Genomic DNA, 20,678 nt, shown 5'->3' with positions numbered 1-20,678 from the left:
TGGTGGTTACCCTCTGCCTTGCAACTGACTGGATGGATGAGCCATTGGGCTATAAGTTTTCAAAATTATGTTGTTTTATAGATTTGATTAACATTACTGCATGATATGTGATTTAATTACATTTCAGCCTTTAATTCTAGGCCCATTCTGGGGTTTTGTTTGCTACAAAATCTCGATTCCCATCCTGGGTTTTTGAGGCATTTTTAATTTCAAGATGGTGATAATAACAGACCACCCACTGTTGTTCTTTCCAGATATAATTTATAGGTTATTGTCTCTGGGTGGGTAATATCCTGTTACTTTGTGAAGACCTGCACTGCTGAGGTGATTTGGCTCTCCGGGCGGCAGGATATGAGAAACGACGCAGAGAAAGGAGTTTAAAAGATGAAACGAGATATGTGAGGGAAAGGGAAAAAGAGACAGGAAATACGAATGAAGAATTTTTTTGTTGCTGTTTTAATATAACACTTCATACAATTTACATTTATTCTCTTTCTGCTCTGTTTGCAGAGAAGCTTAAACCGTTTTTGGAGCCCATTGTTGTTTTTCTTTACTCAAATCCATGTGTGCTGTTCTGTTTTGGGCTGATAAGAGGGTTTATTGCAGGATGTTTAATACATTTCTTTCTTTCTCCCAGTGGTTTTTGTAAAGAAGTAATTTAATAAGGATTTGATAAGAATTGGGAACATTGTTGGAGCCTTTCTTATAGAAGAACCAACTTTTTTTTTTTACCTTTTAAGGAAAAAAAGACCAATAAGTTGCTGGATTTAAAGGTACAATATGTAAGAGTTCTACAGTGAAATAATCACAAAACAGTCTAATGTCTGTCGTGTTGGAAGGAAGGTTAAACTGAAGCAAATTTTACTCTCAGCCGGCTGGAGGGTTGTCAGCTTTTCTCCTTTCAAAACACTAAAGAGGGATGTAGATGGTGTTTACAATCAGTGAATTTGTGCCGCTGCAGAATCTGTGCCAAGCTAACGCTGCAACGTTTAATTTGTAATTAAACATCGGCAGACAAAAAGCTCCAGAGTTGTTTAAAGAAACAACGCAAAGCCAGTAAACAGGAGCAACCCAGAAGTTATTTCTTGATCCCCTAAGAATCCACGTCATATTTATGTTTTACACAAATATCGGGTGAAGCTGGCTAGAGGCTAACATTGAGCTAACAATGCTAACATTGAATTAGAAATAAATAGTCAACTAATAAAACATCTCAAGCTACGTTTTCAAGTATCAACAACACGATATTACAGTGAAATGTGTGTGGAAAAAAATAACGAGTCAGTCGTGGTGTTTTACTTCCTTTAAAGAACCGTTCACACCAGCTAGCTAACAAAAAGATTCATGTAATGCCGGGCACACATTACCATAATAAGTGTAGTAAGTGCTCCCAATGGTAAAACACCTAAGAGTGCAAATTCCAGTTATGACAATGTATTTACCTACTTATCAACTTACTGCATGTGACCCATCTGTGCTTGGATCTGGCGCTGATGTGTAACTGGCAACAGCCATGAAACTCATGGAACAGCAGTGAGAAAGTGGATTTTTGTTTAGAAAAATGGCCTGCAGTAACCAACTTTGACCACAGGATGTCATTTCCTTTCATTCACATATTGCACCTTTAAGATGGTATCTAACTGTGCTGTTACTGTGAAACTGTGAACAGCATTTATAGCTGCTCTTTTCTGCTTGTATAGCAGCACCATTTTCTGTTTTCTTTATGGCTGATAAAACGGAAAATAATGATTTTCTGAGTTTCGTTAACAAAGGCAGCAAAAGTGGTGCTGCTGTTAACCAATCAGAGGCAAGACATTTGCGTATCATGAAGATTCCAACTCACTGGGCGTTCATACTACAGATCACAGTTACTGACAAAACATTTGAAAGCGACTTTTAAAATGTGAATTCTGCATAGTACTGATTAATCATGCTGGTCTCCCCATGTGCATGTGTGTATGAATGCACTTCTTATGTAATCTGGCTTGGAGGATGTGTTCCTTGGGTCTCAAGAGGGATTTAGACATTCGAGGGCTGGTTAACACACACCACACACCTGCTGCCTGTGCAGCTAAACCGAGACCTGGTCACAAACTCCGTCACACTGCTGAAGGGGTTTGGTGCCGCCGCCCAAGAAAACACCCTCTGAGAGGAACGAATTAGGAACATTTCGAGGGTGTGTGTTCATGTGAAATGTTCACGTGCGAGTTCCTGCTTTCACAGAAGCATTTTGAAGCATATGCGCACATTTACAAAGGCGTAATAATGAGAGAGTGCTAATCCATCGCCGCAGCCTCACAAGTTCACACGTTTCCATCTTTCAGCAGCGATCCAGGTGTAATTATAGAAAGTGTGCTCTGTGATTCTGGTAAACAGCTTTGACTCGCCCCTGTGCTGGAAGTCCGCTGGAGATTTTTCCACATGTCCAGCTAAGGTGATAAGTTTAATGAGTTTTCCTTCTCTCTGTGGCAACATGACGTTGCATTTGGCTCACCTCTGTGATGATTTCAGACCGTACTGGGTTAATAATTCACCTGGAATTGCAAAGCTGCTTCCTGGGATGCCCTTAGGTCAGGTGTGAGACCTCTGGAGATTTTGGGTCGGTGGTAACAAACGCTTCAGAAGCTGTGATCTCAGGGGTAGTGGTGGAATGGGAGGTAATGAACAGTTCTCGAAGTTCTGATTCAATGTGGAACAGAGGGTCATTAGGATCATTAATGAGAGAATTGGACACAGTTATTGGTGTTTTAATTGTCTGCTGATGTTTAAGCAGTTTGAAAGGTCTTGATGAACGTTTTTGATGTGCCTCTTTTAGCTATTATGTATGTAATGGGAGCCCTGGGACCTGCTGCTGGGTACCTGCTGGGAGGCGTCCTCATCGGCTTCTACGTCGACCCCAAAACCGTCGTAAACATCGACCAGAATGACCCTCGCTTTGTTGGCAACTGGTAAACATGCATGCACACCTGCAGGCCTTCGTGTCTTTTACTTTTTTTTCTTTACGGCTCATTCTCTTGTTTTATTTCCAGGTGGAGCGGCTTCCTTCTGTGTGCTGTCGCTATGCTTCTGGTCATCTTCCCCATGTTTGCCTTCCCGAAAAAGCTGCCTCCACGTCACAAGAGGAGGAAGAGGAAGAAAAAGATGGGCTCACCCGGTGACGAGTCCAGCGATGACGACGTGATGAAGGAGAAGTCTGCTGGCAAAGGCCAAAATGTGTCCTCTATGGGCTTTGGAAAGGATATCAAAGGTGAGGAAGAGATTATTTTAGAGCATTATTAGTATTTTATACAGAGGAACTGTGAGCTATTGATGTACAAACAGGCTATAATCCCTTCAGTGTCGAGGATTAGCCAACTCGGCCCATAATTGGAAGCTTCATTGAGATATGATGGATGAGTGTAAACAAAGATCGAGAACAGCCAGGTTTTGGAGTAAATAGACATCAAACATCTATTTGCGTTGCTGCTTGAACATTTTTATTCCTTGCCTGAGCCAGATGCAGCAGGAATCTCCCGGTTTTCCCCAGATAAGCCCCCCCCCCCCCCCCCCCACGCTAGTGTTTCCCAGTTTCCTCTTGTCTCCTGGTTCTCTTTTAAATAAGCTCCCGGGGGACCTCCATCACATTTCCCCACACAAGAGTCGACAGGCTGCACAGCGCAGCTAAAACGCAGCTCTTGTTTTTTTGCTATCATGCAATACAAGTCGTGCAAATTCAAACGCGTATTTAGCACGGCTGTGCACGCCCAAACAAATGCTCTCCGTGCACAGCCGGGGCAGTCCAAACAGTGTGCTGGAGATGCGCGCGGCGTGTAGGCTGTGAATACATTAAAGCTCCGTCAGATCGCTGCTCGCTCAGCTGCTGTTTTATTCTTCTCAGCAGGATGTTTGGGGCTGCTGTGCAAACCGCGGCCACTTTCGCAGACTCAGGCTCTCCAGTGTGTGGATCCCGAATGTATTTTGGTACAGTACGTGTCCTTCTGTCGAGGTGTGCTTGTTTGTCTATTGCACAAATTCAGCACTTTCCGTCAACGATACGCTTTCACCGTGTTTTCCTTTTTTTCGTCCTTCACATCACAAGCGAACACTGAAAAACGCCAACACCGGGCGTTTTCTGTAATGCACGCATCAAAGGGACAAACCTCAGATCGGGGTATGTTCCAGACCTTTGGTCTGCTGCTGTGTGGAAGCACTTGGGGAGGAAAAATGACTGCTGACATAGTGTATCATAACCACGTCTCACTAAGTGATTAATTACCCCCCGGGATTAGAAATGCAGAGACGGTGTTTTCAGCTGAAATATTCGTACACTCAACTGAGAAAAGAGCGTTTGACTCGAGACTTTCATTGAGATTGTCACGTCTGAGCGTCTTTGCTGGTACTGAACATGCAGAAGAAAGGTTTTTCTTAGGGCTGCTCAATTAATCGAATTTTAATCACGATTACGATCTGAGTTTTGAACGATTATAAAAAACAAAACAAGCCGATTATTTGCTCCTCCCGCCTGCGCTGCCCCGAGTTGCAAATGAAGCGCTCCTCCCACAGTGTTGCCAATTTAGCGACTTTGACGCTATTTCTAGCAGCTTTTCAGACCCCCTTCTTGACTTTTTAACTTAAAAGTATCTAGTGAACACCTCAGAAACATCTCTGGTAACCCTTAGCTACTTTCTGGATAACTATCGTCGACGTTTCCTGCAGGTTAGCTAAACACCGCCTGCTCTCCGGACCGTTCTTCAGGACATTAGGAAAGGGAATGATGTAGCGATGTCGGTCGCTAAAAAAACAGCTCTCGGAGCCGGCTCCTTGTTGGAGCAACCAGAGTGAGTGACACACACACCGCACCTGCGGACTCCTGAGCCACTAAAAAAACGGCTAAATGTGCGCGTGCAGCGTGCTAAACACACGTGCAGCTTGCCCCGATTGCTGTGAGACCGGGTTGGGGGGTGGGGGTGCAGCTGTGGTTGGGACAATTATTACATTAACTGATGGACTTGTAAATAAATAGTTTATAAATAAGGTAGAAATAAGTTCCTCACGCTGATAACTAATAACTAATCTCTCTGAGGATACGGTGCTAGTGCACTCTCCTACAGCACCTTGACACGACTAAATACGTATTATGCAATTTTTTGTGAACATCAATTTATTTGCATGTATTTGTTATGAATGCCACAGTATAATTCTTGCTGTCAGTATTTCCAAGATATTGGTATTTGGGTCTGTACTGGTTAGACTTAAATGAGTTAAACCAAGGTCATAGCCCTTGGGTCATAAACTATGAGCTATAAGTATATTGGTCTTTTTATCCTGGGAATCAGGAGTTATTTTAGTGATCATCTTGTTTCTTATTTTCGTCCTGATTGTGCCCTGAGCAGTTTTATGACTGAATAAAAACAAATAAAATCAACATAAATTGAAAAATCGTCCTAAATAATCGTGATCTCAATTTCAGTCACCATAATCGTGATTATTATTTTTGCCATAATCGAGCAGCCCTAGTTTTTCTTACCTTGCAGTTTTTTCATTTACTGGGTGATCTATTATAAACTGTCAGAGTAAATTTAATCCAGCTTTAAATGTTCCAGATCATGCTGTTATAACCTTTGAGAGCAAAGGTAGGCCCAATAAGTATTACCGTTGGCACTATCGAGATGTCATTTTATCTTAAATACGAGTTATTTTTGTCAGCCTGACTTTATACCTGGAAATCAAACGGTTTGTTTCAGTGAAGCTCCGCCCACGCCCTCTTCGATGACACGTGCCAACAACAGCGTCTTAGGCGAGTCTGCTGTTGTATTGGCCTTGGTAGTCCAGCGCTTAAAGCGTCTGCCTTTCATCTTGTTTTGCACTTAGTTTCCAGCGAGGCTTCTGCAGGCTTTCAAAATAAAGCTCAGGAAAACAGGAAAATGCATTACTGTAGCCAAAAACGTTTTTGGGGTGTTTTTGATGAGGAAAAAACTAAATCAAAGGGTTAAAAGCTCAGAAAAGTGGATTTTCGATGACATGGCCTTTATATGAATATCGGGAATCAATTAAAATTCTATACTTTTACAATAAAATACAGAGATCTCAGTCGAGCTGGTACCAGCTCAGTGAGTCGTGGAGGATGGCTGCTTATACTGAGCCAGGATTCTCTGGAGGTTTCTTCCTGTTAAAAGGAAGTTTTCCTCTCCACTGTCGCTGCATGCTTGCTTAGTATGAGGATTGCTGTATAGTCGTGTCAGTGACTTGATGCAATTTGCTGGGTTCCTTATATAGGAAATATTATTTCTGACTGGCTTAATGAACTGACCTGAATTGGAATGTTTATTATGTGAAGTGCCTTGAGACGACTCTTGTCGTGATTTGGTGCTATATAAATAAACTTGAATTGAATTGAATTGAATAGATGGACACCATTACTAAAAGTGACTTATTCTTTCTTGTAGCATTTTATGAGCATGTCCTGGCCAAGTGGGCGGGGCAAACCAGTCTTTCCATTTCAGGGCTTTATTATGGGGGTGTGTTCAGCCATTAATCAGGGAATGCTGCAGCACAGCTTATTAGATACGTACTGTACTGTTTGATGGTGTTACATGTGTTACATTGTGGCGATGATTTTACTTGAAGACCTCTTCTGTGGTCTTCTTCTTCCAGAAGACGAGTGTCCTACTGGTACCAGCTCGACTGAGCTGTTAGCATGCAGAGGAATAAGTTTTCCAACCACATTATCTGGGAACTTCAGCACGGTTGCAGCCAGTTTGCCTTCAGCCAGACGAACGCATTAATGAACCCAATGTCCGTCTATTTAGGTCAATAGTTGGGTTCTCTGATGTACATGTAAACACACTGAATGTAATCCATGAAACCTCCAAGGTTTCTCCTTGGAGTTAAACTGCGTGTTGATGAGTGCTGTTTAGGTCCCCACAGAGGGCTGCTCTCTACGTGTTACAAATCTTTGCTCAGGTCTGTTTACAGAAGATTTCATCACCATGTATTCATCCGTGACATTGTCCAGCATCTACAAAGAGCTGCTGCAGATACCAGCAGGGCCCGTCCATCTGTCCCACTCCAGACCACATCACACCATGACTCCTAGGAATGAAATATGCACTGGCACTATTTTATTCCCTCCTTTGATCCTGGATCACACTGACAGATGCTTCTGATGCTTCCCCGCCCTCAATGAGATCTGTGAATTAGCGCTGGGAGGCCCATTCCACAAACCACGACACTGTGTCACGCAGTCAGACTGGTTAGCTTTCTAATGATCTCTGCTTCTCCCTACTTTGCGTTTTGGTGTTTTTCTGACAGACTGAAGTAATGTAGTAAGAGCATTAAATGTTGGCATCTGTTTAGTCCATCTAAGTGGTGCAAATACAGGAGAAATTTTAGCGGCTGCTTGAAAGGAAGACACATCTGGACTGTGGAGATCGTCATTCTGTCACACGGCTCATGAGTATATTCCTGAGCCTTATCAGGATGGACGTCTGAGTGTGTCGCTGACTTCAGATCTCTGGTGTGGAAATTTTAGGCCAAGTTACCTCCGCTGAATTTTTAGTGTCTGTTGTTAAGAAATGATTAAGCGATCATCTAACCTATGAGAACCCACCCAATTGGCCAAATGGGTGAAGAGCTCTATTTTATTTGTTAAAAAAAACCCAGAATGATTGACGGAATGCATTATGTGTAGCAAACATTTGAGCTGACCATTCATTGCGATATTTATCTGTTCTTTGCAATATGCATATTGTGCATGCTGATATCACGATAACAATATATTTACGATATATTGTGCAGCCCTAATTTTTATTAAGAATTTACTGTTAGACAGTAAACTGTCATTCAGGAACGTTTTTGCCATCTTCCAGGTGATTGGTCAGTACTAGTGCTGGACATTGTGGACAAAAACTTTTCAATATTCAATATTTTTTAGCTGGATGAGCCGGATACTCGTTTCAGACGAATATCCAGTACGGATAAAGCATTTTTGACGAGTACGAGCATGAAACGAGTAAAACTTGTAAATATCTGTAATTTTGCTGAAGGAAAATCCTCATTGGGTAACTGACTGTCTTCACGCTCTGTGATTGGCCAGTCAAATAGAGCGCCCGCCCCTCCCTAACTGCAGCCGGGAACTCTGCTCAGTCCGTGTCCGGTCCATCCACGCACACACAGACAGTAATGGATCTCTCTGTGCTTGCTTCACTGTTCACGTTTCTTCAGTACTCCCTATGTTTTCTTCAGTTTGCTTCTTTTTAAAGTTACTTTAAAGTTACTTTTTTCGTAACTTACGTGGTGCATTTGACAAGACAGAGCTGAAAACGGCTCGTGCTGCGTCAGTCACTGCTTCCGCTCCGGTCGGGTTTTTTCTCCTCTCTCTCTCTTCCTCAGGATCCACTCCCTCTTTCCTATTCACTCTCTCTCTTTCTTTACATTTTTTAATCACAATTGTCTATTTTTTGCTCATTTTAAATATATTTTAATCATTTTCTAAAATCTTTTTTATATTTTACATGTTTTGTTTTTGTGAAGCGCCCTGTGATTTTTATCTTGAGAAGCGCTATAGAAAAGATCTTTTCGTCTCTCTCTCTCTTTTAATTCATGCACTTAAATATTAATGTTCTGATTTTATTGAAAAACTTGTTCTGTAACAGTTTCTTTTCTATTGTCATCAAAAACATTTAATCTCAACTCTGAGGCTGCTCTGTAAATAGTTTTCAAATAAACAATACGCATAGAAACTTCTGATCAGACTTAAAATAACGTATTGATGTAAACCACACCCACTTCCGGTTAAACTACACCCCACTTCCGGGTTAGGCCACGCCCACTCCGAGTACAGATACAGATAATTTAGATGGTTGAACAGATACAGATACAGATAGTGGTGTACTCGCTCATCCCTAGTATAAATGTCTTGATATTTTTCTGACCATAAAGTATTTACAGAAAAATGATCAGCTAAGAGTCAAAGCTGAATATCTCAATTCAATTCAATTCAATTAAAAAATACTTTATTAATCCCAGAGGGAAATTGATTGCTGCAGTAGCTCAGAATAATAATACTAATCAAGTCATCAAAGAGTTGTTGTATATTACAATGGCTGTTGGCAGGAAGGATCTCCAGTAGCGGTCAGTGTTGCAGCGAAACTGAAGAAGCCTCTGACTGAAGACACTCTTCTGGTGTCGGACAGTCTTGTGAAGAGAATGCTCAGGGTTGTCCATAATTTTCTTGATTCTCTGGAGAATCCTTCTTTGCATTATCTCCTCCAGTGGTTCCACAGTCGTCCCCAGAACAGAACCAGCCTTTGTTATTAGGCTGTTGAGCTTTTCAGGTCCCTGCTTCTGATGCTGCTACCCCAACAGACGATGGCTGAAGAGATTACACTCTCAACAACAGACTTGTAGAAGATCTGCAGCATCTTGCTACAGACACTGAAGGACCTAAGCGTCCTCAAGAAGTGCAGTCTGCTGTGTCCCTTCTTGTAAACGGCTTCGCTGTTCTTTCTCCAGTCTGTTGTCCAGGTGAACTCCAAGGTATTTGTATTCCTCAACCACCTCCACTTCTTCTCCCATGATGGAAACAGTGTTTGACTCCACCCTGTTTCTTCTGAAGTCTAAAATCATCTCTTTTGTTTTGTTCACGTTCAAGGTCAGATGATTGTTTCCACACCATGCCACAAAGCACTCCACCAGCTCTCTGTACTCAGCTTCCTGTCCATCTCTGATACACCCGACAACTGCAGAGTCATCTGAGTATTTCTGTAGATGACAGGTCTCTGATTTCTACTGGAAGTCTGAGGTGTACAGGGTGAAAAGGAATGGTGAGAGTACAGTCCCCTGTGGTGCTCCAATGTTACTGATCACCTGGTTTGATGTGCATTTCTTCAGCCTCACAAACTGTGGTCTGTTTGTCAGGTAGTCTTTAATCCAGGCGATAGTTGAGGCCCCCACCTGTGTCATCTGGAGTTTCTGGCAAAGTACATCAGGCTGGATTGTGTTAAATGCACTGGAGAAATCAAAGAACATGACCCTGACAGTGCTGCCTGCTTTGTCCAGATGACAGTGGATTGGTTGAAGCAGCTGGATGATGGCATCTTCAACTCCAACTCCATGGCGATAAGCAAACTACAGCAGATCCTGATATGTCCTAGTTTGCTTATTCAGGTGGACCAACAGGAGTCTCTCCAGGACCTTCATGATGTGGGATGTGAGGGCAACCAGTCTGTAGTTGTCATCGACTGATGGGCGAGTTTTCTTTAGAACTGGAACAAGGCAGGATGTCTTCCACAGGACTGGAACCTTCTCCTGGGCTCGGCTGAGGTTGAAGAGGTGCTGCAGAATCCCACAGAGCTGCTCTGCACAGGCCTTCAGTACCCTGGGGCTGACACCATCTGGACCTGCAGCCTTGTTCCTGTTCAGTCTCTCCAGCTGCCTCTTCACCTGACTTCTAGAGACAGATATGTGGAAGGGGGAGGTAAATAGGGCAGCAGCGTCTCCTGACTTGGTTGAAGACAGATTTATAGAACCAAAAGAGTCCATAAATGTGTTAGAGGACAAAAGAGCTGGCGTGTGACAGGAAAATGTTGGATCAGAGGAGGATGGGATGTCTGATTGGCTGGGGACAGGTGAGGAGGATCCTGGGTTTGTTCCTGAACTGGTCCTATTGAAGAACTTGTTCAGTTCATTGGCTGTGTCCAGGCTGCCATCTGTGCAATCCTTTCTTTGCTTGAAGCCTGTGATCTTCTTCATCCCTGACCCGACATCTCTGATATTGTTCCTCAGTAGTTTGTTCTCCAGCTTCTTCCTGTATGCATCCTTGCTGTCTCTGATCTTGATCTTCAGTTGTTTCTGTATACTCCTCAATAATTCCCTGTCTCCCTCCTTGAAGGCTTTTTTATTTCTCATTTAGCAGATTCTTCAGTTCACTGGTGATCCAGGGTTTGTTATTAGCAAATCATCTCACTGTTCTGGTGGGTATGATGTTGTCCACACAGAAGTTTATGTAGTCAGTGACAAATCCAGTCATGGCATTGATGTCCTCTTCATATCCTTGGCAGAGAGTCATCCAATCTGTGGTCTCAAAACAACCCTGCAGGGCTTTTTCAGTGTGCTGTGACCATTTTCTCACAGTTCTTCTTGTCACAGGTTGCTTCTGAACAAGTGGTTTGTATTCTGAGCAGAGAAAAACAAGATTGTGATCTGATTGTCCCAAAGGCGGTCTTGTTTTGGACATGTATGCATTCTTTACATTTGCATAACACAAATCCAATGTCTTGTTTTCTCTGGTGGAGCAGCTGACAAACTGTTGAAATGTTGGAAGTGTAGCAGAGAGCGAGGCAAATATTGGCAAATAATATGGGCGACAACTTACTGCCAAGAGTTCAACATCTGGGCTGCAGAGATGACATTTCACTGAAACATAACCTGGATGGCACCATCTGTTGTTGACAAGCACTGCCACTCCACCTCCTTTTCTATTCCTGCTCCTCTTCAGATCTCTGTCTGCTTGTACAGTCAGGAATCCTGGCAGAGGGACGCTGGAATCGGGGATATGGTCCTGCAGCCACATCTCAGTGAAACACATAACACTGCACTGCTGAAACTCTGGCTGAGTCCTTGAAAGGGCTTGGAGTTCCTCCATCTTGTTGGCCAGGGATCTCACATTGCCCATTATGATCGATGGAAGAGATGGTTTGAATTTCCTCTTTCTCTGTCTCTGTTTTGCTCCCGCTCTTCACCCACGCTTCTTGTGTTTTAGCTCAGTTGGGATTTGTGGCTTTAGTTGAGCTGTTATTTCAGCCTTTCCAATGTTAATCAGCTGCTCCCATTGTAAACCAGCTTGTTGCCATGGTTACACATCATAACAAATGCTCAAAAAGTTAAAAAAATGAAAAAAGTGAAAAAGTGAAAATGATGGCTCAATTGTCACATGGGCAATTTTATTTAAAATGCATTCATAATCTATGTAAAATCGTTTAAATTCCATATGTTGTAACTAGGATGTTAGAAATAAAAATATATATTGTATGAATAATATTTCTTATGGTACTGAATCAATATTTAAAAGCAGTTTGTCTACTTTTTAAATGTTTTCTTTTATGTGGCGCAATTAAAATTTCTGCCACTAGGTGGCAGCAGCATTTACCGCCGTAATCCTGACAGAATGAGATCTCACGATAAATTGGATGTGTTTTGGAATCATCTAGCCTTGTTTACCAATTAAATTCAGTCTTAAAAGTCGCAATTATCATTTATCTTTAAGTATCGGATATCGCATCGCTATATCGTGTCGATATAGCGATGCGTGATATTCCTGTGTTGTATCACCAGATTGCTGCCACTCTTTTATTAAAATCTAAAGGAGATCTTGACCTGACATTTATTGTTTGGGATTTGAAAATCTGAAAACATTTTCAGGACAAAAACAAAGACACACCCTCAGCTAACAAGCCCTGACAAACCGTACCGTAGCTGCGTCGCTAATTAGCCTCAGAAATACTAGTTTTACATAACCGGATAATCTGGTCTACCAAAAAATCCCTCCAGCACTTTTATTGATGAAACTACGATTCCAGCTAAACTAGTTGTGTAACTGAAGGCGGTTTCCTTGTCTGAAGAGAACATGACGGGTTGGATGGGCATTTAAGTAGCACCAAAGGTGAAGCACGTAAGGCTACCAGTTTAGATTTGGGATGTCATTAAAATCACTTTAAATATTTCAGAACTAAAGCAGAAAGAGTTTGTTTATAAAGAAGCTGAAGATGGTTGATTCTGCCCTGCAGCAGTAGTGCAGAAACAGCTGGACCATGTGACTGTTAAATGACCGAATGTGAGGACACAGCCCTCCAGCATACATGAAGGTCCTTTTAAAGATTAATTAAACATGGTGTCATTTGTTTTCATGGTTGGATCTTTCCCGGTATGATTTCTGTGATAAAATATATTTAATTACAACTCACAGATGAAATCTTCTTTCTTCTCCTGTCGTTTACCTCCAGACCTCCCCAAGGCTGCACTGAGAATCCTCAGCAACATGACCTTCCTGTTCGTCAGCCTGTCCTACACAGCTGAGTGTGCCATCGTCACGGCCTTTATCACCTTCATTCCCAAGTTTATCGAGTCTCAATTTGGCATCCCAGCATCCAACGCCAGCATATACACAGGTGAATCCCTTTGGGATGCTCTACTCCGGGGTTTTATTGGTGGTTTTATTAGTTTGGGGTGAGATCGCTCCTGTCATTTATAGATTTTATAGTAAAATGTTGCAATACAGCAAAGTCATTGGTGAGTTTTCTGTGAGTGAGCAGAACTCTGGTCTCCTGTGGGCTGTTGGTAAAGGATGTGTGGGAGAAGAAAGATATCCTCCAGTAAGCCCGGACTGTTACCAGTGGTCTGTTTAAAGGCGTACTTTGCAACTTTTTCTTAGTTTTTAATCATTTCACTCTGAAAACCACATGTAGAGTATCAGGTAAGGATAAGTACATAAACATAATAACCCACACTTGTATAGCTCCTCTCAGAGTAAGGACTCCAAACCGCTTTACACTATGGTGTATCATTCATCCATTCACACACACATTCACACACTGGTGGTGATGAGCTACGATGTAGCCACAGCTGCCCTGGGGCGCACTGACAGAGGCGAGGCTGCCGAGCACAGGCGCCACCGGACCCTCCGACCACCACCAGCAGGCAAGGTGGGTTAAGTATCTTGCCCAAGGACACAACAGCAGAATTCTCTGTCCGGAGCCGGAGTCGGGATCGAACCTGCAACCTTCCGATTACTGGACAACCCGCCCAACCTGTTGAGCTACTGCTGCCCCATAACCCACCAGATCCGGTGTTAATGTTTGACCCAAATCTCTCCCTCTCTCTCTCTCTCTCTCTCTCTCTCTCACACACACACACACACACACACACACACACACACACACACACACACACACACACACACACACACACACACACACACACACACACACACACACACACACACACACACACACACACACACACACACACACACACACACACACGCACACACACACACACACAGCCTAATCCCTCAGCTGTGTATGAGTCAGTGTTGCTAATACACATCTAATCTGGTGGCAGGATTATTACAGTGAAAATTGATTGCAAACTTAATTAGGCTTTGAGTTTGTGTGTGTGTGTGTGTGTGTGTGTGTGTGTGTGTGTGTGTGTGTGTGTGTGTGTGTCAACATATGGTTGCTTATAGGTGCCACACAGAAGTCTACACAATGCATCCAACTGTTGCCAGGATACAGAGGGTAAGGGGCAGACAGGTGGTGCAGTTGCCATGGCGACCTGAACACTGCCAAGTAATTTGGTTGTGACGAGGGTTAGAGATGAGGGGGAGGAAGAGACTCCGGTGTGCCTGTTTCAGGAACTAGAAGTGAATCAGATCAAAGCAGAGCTGAACACGGCCTGATATTTGGAAATCTCGCCTCTGATTGGCTAACAGCAACGTGACTCTACTGCTGACTCTGTTTGCTCTGCATAGTTGATGTTTTTTTCCACACATAACACAAACCTGAAGGAGTTCTGCTATATGGTGGAGTTGCTAACGCTAAAGGTTAGCTTCTACTAGCCGAGACGTTCTCTGCTGTTTCCTGGACGCCAAACCAACAACAGCCTTCCCCGCCGTGAGTCAAGATGGGCGAGTCCATGAATGTTAAATGACAGTGTGAATCTGTCAGGCTTTTCAAATCCTAGTTTCATCGTCTATTTTCTATTAGAAGCTAATGCAGGAGATCAGTGTAGGAGACTATTTTCATGTTCAGCCTGCTTGAAAAACTCAGAATGACCGATTTATAATAAAAAATAATCATTAAAAAATGGTTTTCTATGAAGTTGACCTTTAAAACATGAAGAAAGAAACAGCAAAACATAGATTTAAAAAGCCAGATGTTGCACCAAAAAACCCAAACATGACATAAATGAGCACTTTGTTGAATCTGTTTCGATCACCTGCTTCAGTGAAGCTGTTAATCCAGATGAGATATTTAAACCAGGCATGCGTCATCTTCATCTTAGTGCATGTGTCACCGGGGGTGTCACGCATTGTTTAATCTTGCAGAAAGCACATGGTTCTAGCACAGAAGCATGATTTAGCCTGATCATAACGTGTCGTAGTCCAGCCTGCCCTTCACTGAGCATGTTTTTGTCTCTTCCCCTCCTCACTTGTGTTTTTAGGACATAAAAAGAGAATCCAGATGATAATCCTTGTAATTTTTTATTATTTTGATGCTGCTGTTCCCTCTGAGGACCCTCTGCCTTCTCTGACTGACCCCGTCTTTTCATCACCCGGCTGTTGGAGCTCAGGCTGCCACGTGCTGCTGCTCTGAGCCATAATTCCTGCATGATGACACTTAGCACTTGGCCCATCTTACTAGTGGCGTTGCCTTATTTTCGTGCTGTCAGTTTGACTGGCTTTAGTGGGCTTAGAGCGCACGTTGTGACCTGAAATGACAGCAGCGTTCTTTAGTCTCACTGATATTGCAGAGCCTGTTCTGGTCACTGTGAAGTATTTTTCTTGGTTTAATGACAACAAGTCACATTGATGTTAATCCAAATAGATTTCTATATAAAAACTCCCAAAATGTCACATTCTGCTCCGATGAGTAAAAAATCCTGTAAATATGGTCGTCGGTAATTTTATTTCTGTTTTCTGGTGTTTCACAGGTCTGATCATTGTTCCCAGCGCCGGGGTGGGCATCGTGCTGGGAGGCTACATCATCAAGAAGCTAAAGCTCGGGGCGAGGGAGTCGGCCAAGCTGGCCATGATCTGCAGCGGCGTGTCTCTGCTCTGCTTCTCCACGCTCTTCATCGTGGGCTGTGAGAGCATCAACCTGGGAGGCATCAACATACCGTACACCACGGGGTGAGGACTGATTAAAACACTCGGTTTTTAAAAGGATAGATGGAAAACGTGTCCCTTTCAGATGGTGTGTGATAAACAGTGTGAATCATCTGGATGCTGTCACCGGTCCCATCACCCTCGTGTGAGAAAGATTAATTAGCAACACTCGCATCTGCTCTCGTTGTCCTGGTGAATCACTTTGGCACCTCTGTGAATCTGCTGCAGCTAACATACCATTATGCTATGTGTTACATGAACACACACACACACACACACACACACACACACACACACACACACACACACACACACACACGAGAAAGCGTTATTGTGTTTCTGACCTTGGATGATGCAGAGTACCCGTTACACATTCATAACTGATGTTCTTCTTCCTGTTGGCTGAAAATAAGCACAGATTTACCACATTTCGCGTTTTAAAGCTTGTAAGTTAAATTAATGCCAACAAACTTGTTTTATCAGTATAAAAAAGTGACAAAGAGATAAACCAACGATTGAACTGGGAACGGAATAAACAAACAAACTGGGGATGTTCCGATCACTTTTTTTTTGCTCCAGATCAAATTTCAAGTTACTTGATTTTGAGTATGTGCTGATACCGAGTCCCGACCCGATACTTTCAGAAAAGTATTAAAATAACAAAAAAAGAAATAATTTGTAGCAAATTTGGTCATTAGTCAGTAAATGATGCATCTCTATCGCTCGCTCTCACTCACTCACTCACTCACTCACTCACTCACTCACTCACTCACTCACTCACTCACTCACTCACTCACACTCACTCACTCACTCACTCACTCACTCACTCACTCACACACACACACACACACACACACACACACACACACACACACACACACACACACACACACACACACACACACACACACACACACACACACACACACACACACACATGGTCAAGAGTAATCTCATTGGTGTAAATAGAGATAGTCATTTGATGGTTCTTTTAAAAATGCTCATAAATGAAATGTCACACACACACAGTTAGATGTTTTCATGGAAGAGGTCCGACTAGTGTTGTCTTAGCCCGTCTCTGTCTGTTCCGCCATCGCCGCGGGAAAACTTTGAACAAAAGAAAAATAAAAAACACGCTTCACTGCTTCTGGTTCAGACAAAACCAAAGTCCCGTTGAGCTTACAGGAACTGCCCCCTCACCCCCAAAACAGTGGAATTAAGCTTGACCTTCTGTGAACGCCAGCCAGCGAAGGATCAAGTTTTCCATCCAATTATATTTGAATAAAATCCCCATTTAGCTTCAGAGCTGAAAGTTCTTATGAGATTTGGATCTTGCTGACACAGCTTCACCGTGAATGTTCACCTCCACAGAAGTAATAATAAAGGTCTTCTTAACTAGCGCCCTCCCTGCACCCGTCCCCCCCTCTCTACCACCCACTCCTTTGTTCCCTCCTCTCCATGATTGATGTCAAGTTGTTGTTGTTGTTGTTGTTAGCCTCGAGGGCAACATGCCGATTATCACTTGTAAGTCGCTTTGGACAAAAGCGTCTGCTAAAAACATAAACATAAACATTTTCCTGCTCCTCTGTGCTTCTGCAGGCCCACCCTGACCCTGACACATAGAAACCTGACCGGTAGTTGCAACGTAAACTGTGGCTGCAGGATCCATGAATACGCTCCGGTCTGCGGCTCTGACGGCATCACCTACTTTAACCCCTGCCTGGCTGGATGCAGCGCCGTCGGCAACGACAGCACCGGGGTAACCCGTCGGCTTCACTCATCGGTACAAAAGTTTCACCCTTTCTGACTGGACCTGAGAGTTTGCTTTTTGTTGAACCACAGGTCAGGAACTACACGGACTGCAGCTGCGTTCAGAGCAGACAGGTCATCACCCCCTCCTCCGGCGGTCAAGTCAACCAGCTCCAGCTCGTCATCGTCAAAACGTACCTGAACGAGAACGGCTTCGCCACATGGGGGAAGTGTGACCGCACCTGCAACACACTCATCCCTTTCCTCATCTTCCTCTTCATCGTTACGCTCATCACCGCGTGTGCTCAGCCCTCCGCCATCATCGTCACACTCAGGTGGGAGAACCGTTAGCCCAGTTAGTCCGAGTTTTGATGCAGATAATTAATCCAGTCCTCTTCCTCTGCAGGTCCGTTGATGAACAAGAGAGGCCTTTTGCTCTCGGGATGCAGTTTGTTTTGCTCCGAACTCTCGGTACGTTCCGGATCTCCAAAATCACAAGCTTATTTGATTTTAAACACCATTTATTCTGACTTATAACTGCAGATAAAGCCGGGATTCAGCTCCTTAGGTGAACTCCCGTGACCCTTTGTGTTGATACTAGTCATAGAAAAGCCTTCAGGGTGACGGAGCTCTGTCATAACACGCCTCCCATCAGCTTTGTACTGCTGTGGGAACATAAGGCTGCTCATCGTGTCCTTTAAACCCCTGCATGCAGCGAGGAAGTGTGTGTGTTCATGCAGACACAGCATTATGGAAGGTCTTCATGTGCAGAAATCACGACTTTCTGAAACATTTGTCCTGCTAGTCATTCTGAACCTCTAAAGTCAGTAAAACACTTCAGTTCCTGCAGAAAAACAACTTTGCTGATGAAAAAAATCTGCCCTGCCTCTTACTAAATGCTGCCACTTAGTGGTAGGAATAAGAAAAACACAAATTCTAATCATAATTCTGGACAAAGGTGAAACTCTGATATTTTGACTCTTAAATGAATAATTTTATAGCAGATTGAAGCATTTCTTTGTTTGTAACCAAGTCATAATTCATTCTTTAAACATTTTTACAAATTAGACCAGAAACCATCAGAAAACAATGCCGTGCAGGGTTTTGTTTACGTCACTAATCTCTGCCTTTGTGCTTCCTCAGCCTACATCCCGACGCCCATCTACTTCGGAGCCGTGATCGACACCACCTGCATGCTCTGGCAGCAGGACTGCGGCGTGCACGGCTCCTGCTGGGAGTACGACGTTACCTCGCTACGCTTCGTCTACTTCGGGCTGGCTGCCAGCCTCAAGTTCGTCGGCTTCGTCTTCATCTTCCTCACCTGGTACTCCATCAAGCACAAGGAGGCGCGGGCGGAGGAGCGCTGGCGCCAGCACCTCCCCCCGCTCGGCACAGTCAGCGAGCTAATTTGCCACACCGGGGGCCGCAAAAGCCACGCCCGCACCCGCTCCTGCCCCGTGTTCATCTTGCCTCGGCCTGACCCGCCCACCGCGCTGCTGCTCAACCCTGGCCGCAGCAGCTTTAGTTGCCCGGGCAACGCCCGTAAAGCAATAACTCCCCCCGTCTTGCTGCCGCATCACCACAGAGGCTCGGCCCATGTGTGAAGCCCCTCCCCTGGGTCGTTCATCGTGCCTTCCTGTTTGTGTTTCTGCACAGCGTCTGCTTCACACCAGGCTGAGACACAACGTGCGCCCGCCGTACCTAAAGGGCTTCACGGGAGCGGGAGTTTGGAAAGGCGTCGCTTTACTTGGAGCATATCTCCGAGCTGCAGCCGCGCTCCACCTCTCCGTCGAGATGATGTGGAACATCTGATGGTGCTACTGTAAACGGGAAGGGCATTAAAGTCTGTACAGACAGATGAGTCATCAACATGGTATCAAAAGCACAATGAACAAACCTGCACTATGCAAATTCCTGCATACAGCTCCTTCCTCCTCAGTACTCCCGCTGGATCCCACGCGTACCTCCTCCTCTGCACAAGCTCACGTTCATGTCTTGTTTTTTGTCCCAAACAGTGACCGGTTCACACGTAGACGAACGTAGGATTTTAAATTCTCTTCACAGTCCTCGTGTTCTTCTTAACAGTGCCTCTCTGGCAGTTTTCTGTCAGTCCAGAACACAACGCTAGCTGTCAGGGTTAACGCTCGCTACAGAAAAGCATCGACACAGACCCTGAGTTATAAACGCCGGCCTTTTGCAACGTAGCTCACAGCAGACCTGTGGTACAATCGGTGTGCAAAGGATCTGTTATTTCACTTATTATTATTATTATTAAACCAAGTGGCAAACAGGAACTATTCCTGATGATGCGCTGAATCTACTGTAAATGCTAAAATGTGAAATAAGGTTTAAAAATGAGGTTTACTGTATTTATTTCTTAAGAAACATCTTCAGGCTATTAAATAAAAGAAAAAAATATCTTAGCTTATTAATTAAAGGACTCTGTGCATCAGATGCGCGTCTAGATCTAAAACTTTTGCCAGTTTTTGAGTGTTTGGCGCCATCTGGTGGACAAAGAGTAGAAGGTAAATGGACTTAAATTCAGAGGAAAATTCTAATTAAACACATTTTTTATTTAACTTTGTGTGAAATAGTTTTTTTTTTAATTTTGTTGCCAGCAAAGTGTTGAAATATTTCGTTCTGATCATGCTGGTAAAGTCATATCAGCTCATTTCAAACCTCTAAACGCCTTTTCTTGTTTTTCTGACCGTGGGGTCAAAATTCTGACATTAAAATCAAACTTCTGAATAAATTTGGATTAATTTAGCAAATAAACAAGGAGTTTCAAATGCATTGAAAAGTGTTTGAATGTCGACGTGTCGAAGGTTAATCAAAGCACATGTTCATGATTGTGTAAATAATTAAAAGCAACTGAAACATATTATAGAGCTCACACCTAGCTAGAAGTGTATTTATGAACTAATCCAAGGCTTTGTAGGTAAAAATTAGACTTGAGCAGTATTATCTATGTGAAAAGGGCCAATATTATTTCCTGCTGGAAGGGAGTTGGGCTTTTATTACCAGAAATGTTTAAAGGGGACATATGGCTTCCTTTCTTAAAGGTGTG

At 43.5% G+C, this 20,678-nt stretch overlaps 1 protein-coding gene across 1 annotated transcript in view; it reads left to right on the top strand.

The window, feature by feature from the left end:
• The window catches only part of slco5a1 (solute carrier organic anion transporter family member 5A1), a 39,257-nt gene extending 19,828 nt beyond the window's left edge, over positions 1 to 19,429 (top strand). Inside the window, exons 2-9 of the mRNA XM_054751156.2 lie at positions 2,816 to 2,948; positions 3,030 to 3,247; positions 12,981 to 13,145; positions 15,688 to 15,886; positions 17,462 to 17,621; positions 17,705 to 17,946; positions 18,018 to 18,082; positions 18,755 to 19,429. Coding sequence (XP_054607131.2) covers positions 2,816 to 2,948; positions 3,030 to 3,247; positions 12,981 to 13,145; positions 15,688 to 15,886; positions 17,462 to 17,621; positions 17,705 to 17,946; positions 18,018 to 18,082; positions 18,755 to 19,215 — 1,643 coding nt within the window. The 3' untranslated portion in view covers positions 19,216 to 19,429. The remainder of the gene's footprint in view (positions 1 to 2,815; positions 2,949 to 3,029; positions 3,248 to 12,980; positions 13,146 to 15,687; positions 15,887 to 17,461; positions 17,622 to 17,704; positions 17,947 to 18,017; positions 18,083 to 18,754) is intronic.
• Positions 19,430 to 20,678: the final 1,249 nt, after the last annotated feature.

This window comes from Nothobranchius furzeri, chromosome 7 (genome assembly GCF_043380555.1).
Source record: "Nothobranchius furzeri strain GRZ-AD chromosome 7, NfurGRZ-RIMD1, whole genome shotgun sequence".
Classification (NCBI taxonomy): Eukaryota; Metazoa; Chordata; class Actinopteri; order Cyprinodontiformes; family Nothobranchiidae; genus Nothobranchius; species Nothobranchius furzeri.
Note: the sequence above shows the minus strand (reverse complement) of the source record. Positions and strands in the feature narration are given on the sequence as shown.